Source organism: Pithys albifrons, chromosome 1 (genome assembly GCF_047495875.1).
Source record: "Pithys albifrons albifrons isolate INPA30051 chromosome 1, PitAlb_v1, whole genome shotgun sequence".
Taxonomy (NCBI): domain Eukaryota; kingdom Metazoa; phylum Chordata; class Aves; order Passeriformes; family Thamnophilidae; genus Pithys; species Pithys albifrons.
The window spans coordinates 93,644,021-93,658,776 of record NC_092458.1 but is presented as its reverse complement, the minus strand read 5'-3'; the positions used below and the strand labels follow the sequence as shown (position 1 = coordinate 93,658,776).

Below are 14,756 nucleotides of genomic sequence, written 5' to 3'. Positions count from 1 at the left end.
TTACCAGGTATTCAGGGACAACACCTCTGTAAATCTCGTAAAATTCTTCCGCATTTGGACGCTCCATGTTGAACTAAGAAAACCAAAATATTAGCCAGACTGTATTAAACAACAACAACAAAAATAGACAAACACCACTTCTTAACCAGCAAAAATTCAGAATTCTCTTTTAATTTTTGTGACGTAAAAGGAACAGCTTTACTGCTGCAATATGACATTTGTCAACAGCTTAGTAAATGATGCCACAGGTAACATAGCACAGAGTATTTTCTTCCACCTGAAATGCAAGTAGACAACTTAGTATGACACTACAACATATCACAGGATCTTTTTGCTGGATAGTAAAGGAAAGGAGTTATTTTACATTTTTGATGGGGAATTGAGTGATAGGAGAATTTCAGATGTTGAGACTTTCACAAAAATTGAAGACTAGGACTTCCTGGACTACTCTTGGGAACAATATCTGTGCCAAATTTCTTTAACTGCTGAGGGTGTCAAAATAATTTCAGTATCTTTAAAAGCATTCCCTGTAATTCATACTAAAAACATATTTTAAAGAGTATAGGAAGGATATTAACAATAGTTTCATTCATCTTGGCTAGTGCATTTTGTAAAGGTATCTCAAGTTGCTCCAGAAGAGGCAGATATTGTAACCCCCCATCTCACTATAGGGAAATTCAAATAGTGAGAGGTAAAGTGCCTTGGCTCAAGGTCACAGAGCAAATATAAACAAAGCAGCTGATTAGTCAAATAATAAATATCACAAGGACAATGCTGATCTCAAAACACTGCTAGTCTGCATGAGGGTTTTGTATTGCAGGAAGACACCTGTGCATTGCTGTGGAGTGCATACAGCACCTCTCCATCTTCTGTTTATCATGAAAACAAACACAAAAGGAAACCTACCATCTGCAAAGCTGAGATCTGAAATCCTTGTTTCAGGATGGCTTTTATAATCTTTCCAGCGAGCCCTGAAGAAACGTGGAAAATAAGGTATTCAATTTTATAAAGCAGAATTTACAACCAAGAACTATTATGCCATTATACTGCTTATTTTCAAACCAAAACTGTTTGTGTAATGCTGTGAGAGGAAACAGAAAGCAGAGCTCAGTTCATATACTCTGTGTTCTATATGGAGTGACATGTTGATGGTTTCGAACAACTCCATTCCATGCAGCTGTTGAAAAGAATTTGCTGCAAGACCAAGACTGATATTTTTGATGAAGATCCATTGGCAATACGGATGCTTCATCAGTAATCAATTAAGAGCACAGACCGTCCTTTTTTATACAGTGTTCACTGGACTGCAGGTCCTACTTTAATCTAGAAACAATGCAAGATGGTAACAAATATTATCAGTAAATCAGCACAAAAATTCATGTCTTCTACAGGAAAAACACAGTAGTGCAAAGTAACCTATCCCTTCTAAGTTTATAGCTAAAAAATACGCTATTGTTGATTATACTGCTTGCTTTATTCTCTCCAGAATGCATCCTTAAAGACTGAAAAATGTAAAACAAAACACTAAAGCTCAGAGAACAAGAAACACTGATTTTCCTCGGAATGTGTATTTTAGATTTGCCTGTGCTTACAACATCAGGCCATTTTGAAGACTGCCAGCCAAGCACAGTACTCTGTGTGAGTGAATTTCATAGAATCACTGTTTTTATAGAAGGCAAATGCCTATCCTCTAGTACAACTTGTGAGAAACTACAAATTTCTGGGCATTTATTCAGAACAGAATTAACCATAGAAGAATACCCTGCAATGAATAACAGCAGGATTTGACTCCTGGTCATGAAATCCTTTTATTAGCTAGATTTTAAATTGCAGAATATTTAGCACTACACAAATTTGGGAGATGAAAATAAAACAAAGCCAATACCTAGCTTATCTTGTGCTCAAGATAAGCAAAAAAAAAAACCAAAACCCCCAAAGCCAATAACTAGCTTATCTTGTGCTCAAGACACAGTCTGCTAAAATCTGTGGCATAGGGTTGGTGAGATTCCTACCACAGTAACAGGTCAGTGGAAGCTCTGAGTAAATGAGGAAAATAGTTGGAAGACTCTCAAAAATTCTACTTACTAAGGAAAATGAAAAAAACTGGCCCTGAAGTATGTGCTATGGTATTTTTATGTAATGGTTTATATAGAAAAACCTTATAAAAAACAGTGCATATTTCTTCCAAAAATCTTCAAACCACTAAAGGGAAAGCCTGAGATTTCAGTACCCACTCCCTCCATCCAGCTCTTTGGGTTCACAGAACATAAGTGAAGGCAGGTGCAGTTCCTGTCCCACTATACTGTTCCACCATGGCTCACTAGCACTGGTGACAGTTTCCTTGTAACACTCCTGTGAAGCCACAGAAAAAAATTTCCCCTATTTTTCAAAGTAAGAAAAAAATAATTGCAGTAGCTCAGTGACTTTGGAGAGGTTTGCCCAGGAAATGCAAGACATATCAGAGAGAGAAACCAGAGCTCTAGTTTCTTTTTGTCCACCCTGTTGGAAAGGCTGAGCTTTCACACAGGTTCCACAAGGCGCTGAGCCTACTGTCTTGACTCCAGAGATGAATGGCCAGTTTATAAAGAGATTAAGTGACTGGGTGAGAATCATTCGGGAAATAAATAAATAAATAAACTACAAATAAATAATCAATCTGTGACAGGGCATAAAGGTTTTCTCCTTCTCAAACTTCAGAGACAATATTTCAGTAATCTGCTTCACCAGAAACCAACAAAGATAAAGAAAGGGCCCTGCCAGATAAATGGTCACTGCAAATTGCAGGGAAAAGGCTTTAACAAGCTGCTTTGCCTGACAGATGTCCATTTTACACTTTATCAGTCAAGAATGTGCCACTCACATAGGCCCTCATAGCCCATGAGCATCTACTTAAAATACATCATGTTCTGGGGTACTATGGAGATTGCTTTTTACAGAACTGCTTTCAGCAGTTTTATGAGCTGTAAGCAAAACCCATGTTTTAGAGAAACAAAACAGGACTCAAATATTTAGCTTTCTGGGCTGTTGCTCTACTGAAATCACTAAGATACATCTTTTCTTTAATGATAAAAAACAGAAGAGAAAGGTATTTTGGAAAAAAGGTCTTCAATGCAAGGTTCCTTCATTAGCTGCAATAAACCTACTGAGATTTTCCTCTTCACTGTATTTCTGAGTTCAGTTTCACTCATCAGAGCAATAGAGCACTTTGTTGCTCCAGACAGACTGGCCACACCTGCAACACCCAAAAGGCTAAACCAAAGGACTTGCTGACACCACTGCAGATAGACAGATGCCTCGCCAAAAAAACTCACAATGCCTTCAGGAAAAGGCATGAGATTTCATTTATGCTTGCAAAGCAGGATGTTAGTTCCACTTCCTAGATGTGGGAATTGAGGCAGAGGAGGAAAAGCAAGTTGTCAGTGGCAGCACAGATCTACAAATCAAGTGAATTGGTCTCCCTCGTCCCAGTTTAAGTAATACAAGTATCACTTCTCCTAGGGACACACTCCTTTCAAACTTTACCTGAACCAAAATAGAAACAAAAAGCATAAAAGCAATCCCAAGCAACAGAAGAGTAGAAGCTCAAGACTCAGCTTTGGACATGTTTCAGGTTTTCAGCCAGTTTCATGTCTGAATTGGGATGTATCCTCTCCTTTGTGGGCAGATAAGACTAAGGAAAATACGAACTAATTACAGTGCCATTTCAGCAGCTTCCAATAATTCAACTTTAAAATCCAAATCTGTAGTGAAAAAAACAAGTTTCTAAGGACCCTTCACACAGGGTCAGCGCATGTTTAAAATGTGATTACAGTAAGAACCCAAATCAAAGCTGCAGATTAGGCACCAGTTATGAATTTTCAGTCACAAAGCACTAAAGAAACTCAAGCATTACTAAACAGAATTGGGGAATTTAATACTAATCCTGACAAACAGGAAAGTGAGAGAGAAAAGGAGAGCAGACACACACTTTCTATCTTCTGGGCAACACTATATTACTACACACCTAATAGAGGAAAATCTTCCAACATATTTTAACCAGGTAAAATGCTTAAGGTACCAAGACTTTCTCAGTTACATTCATCTTCTACAGTTTACTGCTTTACAACAAACAGTATTTGCAAATTTTCCTTCACTAAGAAACAGAAAGTAGCATGGAAGACATCAGACTGAAAAATGTTACAACTGTCTGCAGAACTACGGATTGGGATAAAATGGAACAGTTAATAAAAGACACTTTTAACCTAGTATCACTTTAATCAATGAGAGGCAACAGCTGTGCTACGGGAGCCTTTCAGTCCCAGTGCACTACAAACCACCAGCCCTACAAACAGGAATGTTACATCCTATTCCCTTTGTTCTTGGCCTGTTTCCCAATTTAACCATTCTTCTGTTAAAAGCTTATTAGGGAAGACAGCAGACTGCCTTCAAAGCAAGGCAAGAACCAGCTTCCTCATCTCAGTCTCCATATGTCATTCTTTATAAACCCTTCCAATACTCAAAAACAATTCCTCTGGAACAACAGGGTTTTTTGGGATACATAAAACTTCCATGACAGATCAGATCAACGACCCACCTAATCCAGTAACATATTCCTAAAAGCAACCAGTACCAGGTGCTTAATGTAGCACTAACAATAAGTAGCAATTCAATTTCATGTCTGTTTTTGACATTTTAAAATGCAACTTTGCTTCACAGTATAATGAAATTATCTGATTCTTTATTGCCTAGTGTTAAGGTCCTGTCCCAAAACTCCAGAAAATCACAATCAGGCTCAACTCCAAGCAAAGTCCTTTCTGAATTCTAAAAGACAGAAAAGTGGGATTTAGAGCCAGGCACTCCTGCAAAGTATTTCAGTTGACATTCTCACTAATCTTTGATTCAGACGACATTGAAACAACTGTGCAGTAAGAAAATTACAGATGTCCTGCTCAAAAGGTGCATTTCCTCCTATCAGTTGGTCAACTTATTCCCTGAAGAACAAGGTTTAATTCTCTCTTTTGCTTTTTCTAGTTAGGAACAATACAACTGTAGGCATTCTTATTATGCAACATAAATACACCATTTCTAGACTCCCCAAAAGTGTGGTCATAATGATAATCTACAACTATTAATCTCTCAGCTCCACTGACTACTGTACGAAAAGGGACATGCAGTCGTTTTTGTATCTGTGCTCTGGTGTACCAAGTGAATCATGAAAGGTCTCCTGAGTGACACACACTGTGCCAAAAAAGGAGAAGAGAAGCTCAAAAGCTGCTAAGGCTAACCACGAGGAGGAAAAAAAATACAAGTGGGTACAGAGAGAAGATGAAGAGCAACATGTGAGCAAACAGTAAGACAATGTTGTTCATAGTGGTAGAATCCAAGAACTTCCACCACTCCTCATTTCTGGCTAGGTATTGTATTAAAGGAGAAGCTCAAGAAGTCTGAAGGGCAGCTTTACATTTATTATTGGGCAACCCTATCAACACTGCAGCACTGGCAGAAATCTTTACAAACATACATTTGAAAATGGTAAAAGGTAAAAGGGTGAAGACAAAAGATATCACCACTGCTTTAAGGAAGAAGTCAGCATTTTGCTAGCACAAGAAAAATGATGCAGAGAACAAATCTCAGGGGACCTTGAAACCAAAACAACCGAGTGTATGATGTGACTGAGGATGGGAACTGATAGAAGGATTCAAAGAGGGTGAAAGATTCCAAGGCTTAATCCCAGCTGCAGCTTTCTGAACTGCTACGAACAAGGCAAGGCCACACTTGTGAATGCCAGATAGGGCATTAAAATGCAGAATGATGAAAATCTGTAGGGAAAAAAGGTATTCTGGGAATTCTTGCATGGGAACAGATGGGAAGAGTCATACTTAACATTTGGATACAAGAGTCCATACCGAAATTCAAGTAAAAGATCACGATCAGGCTACAGAAAGTATCCGGCAATTTGGCTGTGCAGTGTGTGCCATTTGAGAATCTGAAGAAGAAAGAAAGATTAAGAAGGAAAGATCTCTGCAATAGTTATGCTGAACTCAAACTGATGTTTGTATATCTACAAAAACCCAGAAAGGATTAGGTTTCTGTCTTTCTTTGTTCTTGCGTTAAGAGAAAGTTTAAAAAGAAACATCCAGCTTGTTTTGCTCTTTCTTTCAAGATGTTCATTACTTAGTACTCCTCTAGCCCATCCACTCTGGTTTTATATTTTTTTTCACTTAGGAAGATTATGGTCAATCACTCTGGCTTATTTCTCGAGTGTGAAAAAAACTAAACATGATAATTTAGCTGAGGCTATACCACTGGATCATATGATAGTATTCAGTATTGTAATTCAAACCATTCACACGCTGACTAGTATTTCTTTCTTTTTTTGACCTGGTAATCCCTGCTGAACACTGTGCATGGAATTTCTCATGAATGGTTACAGTTACAGAGAGGAAGTGGTTGAAATTATGCCTTGGAGTGTGCATTAGCCCATAATTATAAACAATAACTTTAATCTACTACTGCTCTGTCAATTAAGTTAACTCTGGAGGTTAAAACCCTCATGAGATCCCCTACAATCTGTTCCAGCCTTTACTAATTTTATATTCCACTTCCTGTGGAAGGTTCACCAACTCACTGTCCTAGATCAATAGTAAATGTACTGTAAGTTCCATAGTTCATTTTCAGCTTGGCAAAAGACTATCACATATTCCTACATTCTGTGTACTGACTGTTTTCAGATCCAGTATCTTGCCCTTTTCCTTACATTCTGATTTTAAAAGGACAGCAATAGAAGACATTTCAATATATTTACCTTTTGCTCCAATAGTTAGACTATGCATGGCTGTATTTTTTTCACTTTTCTAAAATGTTTTCAAAAATTTCTGGTAAATTCTGGTTCTGTTAAATCCCCAGACATCAGGTCAGTGATAAACCATGAAGTCTTCCTTAATACTTAGATTAAATCTTGTTCCATCTGAATTAGTAAATACATACATATTTTGTAAATTTACTTCTAGAAAGCTGTATATCCCTGTCTTATCCATCTCAGGTTAAATAAATTAAACCCTTCAAGATTTCATCAAGTTTTCATTGGCTAAATCTCTTACTCTTTTTGCTCTCAGTTGACAATGTTATTTTGAAACAAAGTGCCCAGAAACTGATATGACACACAAGTTGGATTCTCACAAGCACTGAGCAGGACTTGTGAGTCCAACATTGTGAACATTGATTGTGCTTATGTTACACCAATATTCCAACCACTTCTCTACAGACTTTTCACTGATATCCAACCAGTTTCTTCTATATTTTGTATCTGTGCATTTATTTTCCCTTCTCCACGGTAGCGCTATGCAGCTTATATTCGGTTTCATCATCTTCACATCATTTCTGTAGCTCATCAGGAATGTTCTGAATTCTAATCTCATCCTTCAAAACTGCAGTAGGCACTTGGTACCATCTGTGAACATTGCAAGCATTCTCTGTCCTTCCCCATCCAAGTCATTAATGACAATATTGTCAAGACCTGGCCCCTGGATGGGTGACAAGACTTCATTTGCAAAGCCCTTTTAATCTGACATGCTCATGTCCAGTCCAACATTCAGGGAAATATTTATGGCTATGCTGCATAGATCTAAATGTAGGAATCACTTCGCTAAAGGAAAATTCTGGTTTCCTAACAGGAAAGGACTTTGACAAGGACACTGATATTCAAGTGAATTAGGCTATCTGGCTCTGTTTTACATTCCTTTACAGAAAACATACTTAGAGAATTCAGAGATAAGCAAAGCATATGATCCTTAAAAAAAGACATGCTGGTAAATGTCCATCATATCATCACTGAGTGATTTAAATTAAATTATACACTCCTGATTAATCAGTTCACTTAGAAAAAAAGAAGTTTCACTCGCCTGAAATTCCCTGGTCCACCCTTAGAACTGACTGTTCTCTAACCCTTTAAGAGTGAAAATGCCAAAATGCAGAAATAAATACTCATTTCTAATGTCTTTTTTTAAATACCATTGTCCCTTCACAGAAATAATTTTCATCAACATGAATACCGCTAATATAAGTCTACTGAACACAAATGGAAAACACTCTTTTTGCAGTTGAAGGAACCTTATAAGCTTCAGCAAGGACTAGTTGTGCTATTTGATCTCTTTGTTTCTCTGAAATACATGTCATTATATCTCCTCCTCTTCCTTCCTGTCTCAGACTGCGAGAAAGGATTTCTAGATTCAGTTCACCTCCCCCTCTACCTTAACTAGTTCTAATGCAAAATTTATTTTTCATACTTAAAAAAAATGGCTCTTCCCCACCAGCCACTGAAATCCAAGGTCAGTCTAAGCTGAGAAGCCAATGCCAAGCTGCTAAAACTTTCTACAGGAAATAACCAAGAAACATGGTCTTAGCTCCAAAAACAAACATCCTGGACAAGGAGTATCCATCCTTACAACTACTGCAAATAATTCAAAACACTGATGGAAGCGGATGGACTACTGCTCCCAGGGAAGCTAAAATTGTTTTCTAAAAAATGGTGATAGAGTGGTAAAGTAGGTTGCTTTCATTTTAATCACTTTTTCCTAGCTTATCAAAAGAGGAAAAAAAACAGCCAGCCAAAAAAAACCCCAGCATCACTAGACACCACCAAATGCTTCACCACCCTACATACAATATATTCAAGGAAAACATAAGTAACGAACTGCATTTAATTTTGCAGAAATACGTCTTCTGTCTGGGCAAATCCGTCTGCAAAAGACTGCCTCCATCTGAAAGCATAGTGCCTTGCTAGATAAGTTTTCACATGCTTGCAGCACTAAGATTGCCACATTGTGCGTGACCCAGAGGCCCCATCTCAAACAATCCACTGCCCTTTGAAGTATCTGCAAAGATTTGTGTTCATCCCACAACTTTTTTCCATTTCGAGATTCTATCTTCAAATAGTTCCTTACAGACTTGTTAAGGGCATCAAGTCTACCACTGACGCCCCTTGGCACTCAGCCTTGTGGACAAGATCCAAAGAGAAGTTCTGCCTGCAACGAGGTGAACGTCACAGCATCTGCACTTCACCCTTCTATTACAAATAATTGTTACAGACAGGAGGCATACTCTCAGATTTCTTATGAGAAAATTGAATTCCTTGATTTCCATCAAGCATGAGAAGACAGATTTCTGAAAACCTTGTTCTAATTCTAAGTTTGCTGAAAATAAAAATGATGAATGACTCAAACTTATACCTAAAATGGTAAAAAAAACCCAATTTCCAGAATTTGTTTATAATTTTTTTAAATCTTATCTAATCAATACGAATAGTCTTTGTAAAAAAACATGACATAGATATACCTAGTCCTGAGAATAATAACAGATTCGTACCTCTACTACTCATCCTCTTTGTCTTTTACAGCTTGTTTTACTTTCTTACTACATACATGAAACTATACTTAGCATAATACAGAGGCAAATTGGACATTATCATAGGGATGGCTTCTCTCTTTCAAAGAGCAACAAGTATATTGTGTGTCAGGAACAGTTCTTCAGTTTTCTGTGGTCAGACATATAAGCCACTACAATGCTGGATTCCCACTCTCTACAATCCTTCTCTCCTTGCTCTCTTATACATAACTTCACTTGAGATCCTACATAAGCAAACCTTGTGTCTGTACCTGCTTGAGACTGAACTAGTCCTTGACATTCTTTTTGTCAAAATTCCTACAGCAAACGTGACTAAACTGTTACACATACATACAGTAAAGTTAATCTCACACAGTGATCTATAAGGTGCTATTTCTGTTCACAAAACAGCTGAGTCATAACTGTCCTCAGGACATTAAACTCATGTTTATCCATTTTGGTGAATTTACAGTTTTGACTTCTGAGCACTACCGCTAACACCTCCAGATCTAATAACTGGGGGATTTGCAAAAAGAGAATATCTAAGTGATTAGAATTCTGATTTTTTATCTGAAATATCAGAAGCAAGAGGATTACACAACACAGATTTCACACTAAAAATTTCAAATTATTACACAACTTAGCCATACAATCCTAGAGCTGTTGATTACTGGTTACCAACTCCTTGGCTGAAAACTGGTCTCAGGAGGAGAGAAGATTGGAAGACACTGAAAAACGCGACAGATGCTAGAGGGGTCAAACCACAACATGACTCCCTGGTCAGAACAAGTTTGCACTGAGTAGCACCAGGTTAGTTTTGCATCCTAGCTCTCAATAAAGATGAACTGGACTGCTGTTGCAAAGCCTCTTTAGAGTTAAAATACAGGCATTGCACTACTGCCAGCCAGGGAAGCGCTTCATTCGCACAGGGAGAAGCCACCAGAGAATGAGCTGAAGCTGTCTAGTCCAGAATTCTGGGCTACACTGCCTTCCATGGCCTTCCCAGCCATCTTCCCATCTCTGATGCCCCACAGAAGACATCGTGCTGACACCAGACTGACAAAATAGCTATTGCCTTACTTTCTTAAGAAACATGCATGATGCACATGCCTAGAGGGTCAGCAATATGGTATGAGGAGCAGCTGAGGTCACTTGGTCTGTTCAGCCTGGAAAAGAGGAGAATTAGAGGAGACCTCATTGCAGTCTATAAATTCCTTGTGAGGGAAAGAGGAGGGGCAGGCACTGATCTCTTCTCTGTAGTGACCAGTGACAGGACCAGAAGAACAGCCTGAAGTTCTGTCAGGGGAGGTTTAGGGTTGGATATTAAAAAAAGGTTCTTTACCCAGTGTGGTTGGGTGGTGGAACCGGCTCCCCAGCACCAGGCCTGAGAGAGTTCAAGAAGTGTTTGGATGATACTGTCGGGCATATGGTGTGACTTTGGGCGTGGTCATGTGCAGCACTAAGGGTTGGGCTCAATGATCCTTGTAGGTCCCTTCCAGCTCAGCATATTCTGTGATACCATCCCTCCAGCATTACAAGCACTCTTGAGATGAGGTTACACTTCATGTAACTCCACCAACACCCTTTATCAGGCCCCAGGTTCCCCTGCAGACTGGCAGACTTTCAACCCTCTTGCTTACAGGACTTCTCAGGTGGGTGGTTGCGGCACCAGGTCCTGCTGCAGGTGATGGGGCTGTGCTGCTGTGGCTGCCTAGGAACAGATATTCTTGTATGCCCATCAGAAGACGGTCAGCAAGGCCAGAGACAAAAACAATAGTCATTTTCCACTACTTTGTCACTGGATAGGAACCCTATAAACCCCCTATGGTAATTAAAGTCAGTTCCTAAGGATTCATTTCAAGAATTAACCAAGAGATTCCATTCAGCCTTTTGACAGTAAGGTAACCTTGCTGAAAAGCATCCTAGTTTACAGCTGTTGTTCAAGCAAACCCTATTCCAGGATAGAAAAACAGAAGATTTCTTCTTCTAAGAATCAGTCATGCAAGAGACCCTGGAGGAAAAACAAACCCTAGGAAAAACAACCAGAAAGCAAAATCCAAATCATTAATTCCGTCAAATGTTTTTGCAGAAATAAAGACTACAGCTCCGCACAAACTCCAGTATGTAAGTGAAACTTCAAGAAATTGTAAATATGTAATGAGCAGCTTATATTCATAGTAATTAGGTAGTCAAGCTCAAAGCCTCAGCAGCACATAAGAAATGGCAAGAAGGTTTATTTTTAGACACTCAATATGGAAAATTTGTAGAGCACAAATCAAAACTCCAGTGCATAAGAGGCTGTGCTCTTTTGATCCACGCAAATTCCTTTCCATGCCTCTGTCTCTGCCAAACCATCTTTTCACACAGGATTTCCTTTCCTCTCCACCTGCTGTGTTTCCACTTACCTCCTTCCCAGCAGAAACAGCAGGGTAGACAGCCACAGCTAGCACTGCCACTGGGGGTTAAGCAAGTTGCTCATTTTTAAGACCAGTCTCCTGCATGTAATTTTGCCAACGGGGCAGCTCATTAGTTGCTACAGCACCCACTTCAACCGAAATATAGGAAATGTTGTTGGTACAACCTGAATGTCTCAAGTATGGTTGAGCACAGTTGCTAACAGACATTAAAAGGGAGATGAGGACTTCCAAAAACTGTTGCAAAACTAGCACACAGCTCTCTCTACTCTGCTGGGATTCTTCCAACTGTGACAATGAAAAAAGACGATCAAGGGTACCAAGAGACACATCAGTGGTATTTCTGTTATTACTCACAAAAATAAGCTGAAGAAGAATATGAGAAAGACCAAGTAGGACAGAAGAGGGCAGGTTAAGAAAGCCAAATTCTCTCCCCTGCAACACTCCTGGCCCACTGAGCTGATGTTGGAGAGTTCCTGTAGGCCTTGAGAAGAATGATCCATCTCACTTAGAACTGCAGACTAGTATCCCCCCAGCCGCAGTATGAAGCCACATCAGTGCTACCAGCCAAACAGAGGCCACTGCTCAGCCACAGTGTCTCTACCCACTCCTAAGATCAACTCCTCATCAGAAGTGAGACTTCTGTAAACTATTACAAGACCTCCTCAGCCTCTTAATCTCTTTAAGAGATGCACTGCCTGTGGGTTTTGAAACATAAAAAGTAGCATTGGAGAAAACAGGCAGGGATAACAGAACTTAGCATAGTAAAAATACAAGACAGCCTTGAATTCCATCACTCTTGATGTCAATTTAAAATTGTGTGCTGGCTTTGGCTGGGGTAGAGTTAATTTTCCTCATAGTAGCTACTATGGGGCTGCATTTTGGATTTGTGCTGAAGACAGCATTGATAACAAAGAGATGTTTACGTTATTGCTGAGCAGTTCTTACACAGAGTTGAGGCAGTTTCTGCCTCTCACAGCACCCCATCAGTGAGTGGTCTGGGGATGCACAATAAGCTGTGAGGGGACAAAGGTGGGACAGCTGATCCCAGCCAACCCAGGGACATTCCAAACATTATGGCATCATGCTAAGTATTTATAGCTGAAAGAATAAGATGGAAGGGGGGTACATTCAGAATTGTGGCATCTTTCTGACTAACCTGGAGGTGGCTGAACACTTGCCTACCAATGGAAAACAATAAAGGAATTCCTTGTTTTGCTTTGCTTATTAAACTGTCTTTACCTCATCAACCCACAATTTTTCCCACTTTTACTCTTCTAAGTCTCTCCTCCATTTCACTGGGAGAGAGCGAGTGAGCAGCTGTGTGAGGCTTAGTTGACAGATGGTTTTAAATCACAACAGCCCTTTCTGGCACCCAAGGTGGGGCTCAAAGGGTTTGTGATACTGCCAGATTTGACTGGAATGTGCTAGATGAGTTTATAGCTGTTATTACTGTTCAGCTATTAATCATCAGGCTTGTGTGCTTCCATGGGGCTTATTGGCCTGACTCTAGTGCTCATTAGTGGTGCCTTTTTACTTTCACTCCTTGCTGTAGTTCTGTGCTGCCAATTACATGACTGCTGGTCCTGGGAGCATTGGGACAACGGCACTGGTGATGCACCTGGACTGGCAGGTGGCCAGGGCATTGCTGCTGCTTCTGAGCTGATATGCTGGACAGGCTGGGACTCCAGTGTGAAGGCGAGTCAAAGGGACCTGCAGATGAGCCCACATGGGAGCAGGACACCTCAAAACATCTGTGGTCATGGACAAGCCCAGGCCAGAGTAGGTACATCTACACGTGTCTACAGCCATGGTTCTGTCTGTGCTGGAGAAGGTACACGTTGAAGCATGAGTGGTTCTGCATGAGGTCATCCTGGAGCCCCTCAAAGCATGTGGCCATGGATAAGCCCAAGACAGAGCAGGTACACCCCCGGAAGGACTGCAGCCATGGGTAAGGCCATGTCAGAGCAGGTTTAGTTCTGAAGGGACTGTGGCTGTGCATAAGGCCACGCTGGAGCAGGTACCTCTCTGAAAACATGGCTCATGGATAAGGCTACACTGGAACAGGTGCACCTCAAAGCAATTGCAGCTGAGGATAAGTCCGAGCCTGAGCAGGGTTAAGGGGAGGAGCTAATTGTAATGTTACACCCTATAGTCTGATTCAAAGGGAACAGAGGTGGAGATTGTAATCGATAAACCTTTAAATTGCTGTAAGCTGTGATTTGAGTTGCATGTTATAGGAATTACTATATCAGGAACCACCTGAACCCGCAAAGAACAAGTCTTACATGCAGCGGTGAAAGTGCTGCAATGACATGACCTGAGCAGGATTTGGTGCCCATTAATGCTACACAAACACCATCTCTCCTGTCCTGAGTGACCACCATAACAGATGGAGCCCAAAGTCATGGGCTAAATGAACTCAGTGTATCTTTGCTGGACATTTGTGGACCTTTTTCAGACATTTCACAAAGGGTGGTCCACAGACTAAGGGAGTCATATTTGCATATTGTAACAAAGGATGGGAATGGGGACATAATTAATGAGGATGTATTGGACAGTGTGGGATCTGAGCATGGGGGAAATGGTATGGAACAAGTGGTGGAGAATGTACTGCATTTGGGTGGGGTAGAGCCAATTTTGTTCACAGTAGTTGGTATAGAGCTGTGTTTTGGATTTGTGCTGAAGAGTGTTGATAATTCAGGGATGTCTACATTATTGCTGAGCAGCTCTGACACAGAATGGAGGCCTTTTCTGTCTCTCACACCACCCCACCAGTGAGTGGGCTGGGTTGGCTGACCACGGGGATATTCCAGACCATGTGATGTCATGCTCAGCAATAAAACCCGGGGAAAGAAGAAGGAGTGGGAAACATTCAGAGTAATGGCATTTGTCTTCCGAAGTCACAGTTACATGTGATGGATTTTGGCTCTCCTCGGTTGACTGAACACCTGTCCATGGGAAGTGGTGAATTAATTCTTT

General features: G+C 40.3%; 1 protein-coding gene across 1 annotated transcript in view; it reads right to left on the bottom strand.

Annotated features, from left to right (window-relative positions):
- The window catches only part of NME7 (NME/NM23 family member 7), a 91,515-nt gene that overhangs the window by 39,315 nt on the left and 37,444 nt on the right, over nucleotides 1–14,756 (bottom strand). Inside the window, exons 8-9 of the mRNA XM_071560949.1 lie at nucleotides 907–971; nucleotides 5–73 (exon numbers count right to left, since the gene is read on the bottom strand). Of these exons, the coding sequence (XP_071417050.1) occupies nucleotides 5–73; nucleotides 907–971 (134 nt within the window). The remainder of the gene's footprint in view (nucleotides 1–4; nucleotides 74–906; nucleotides 972–14,756) is intronic.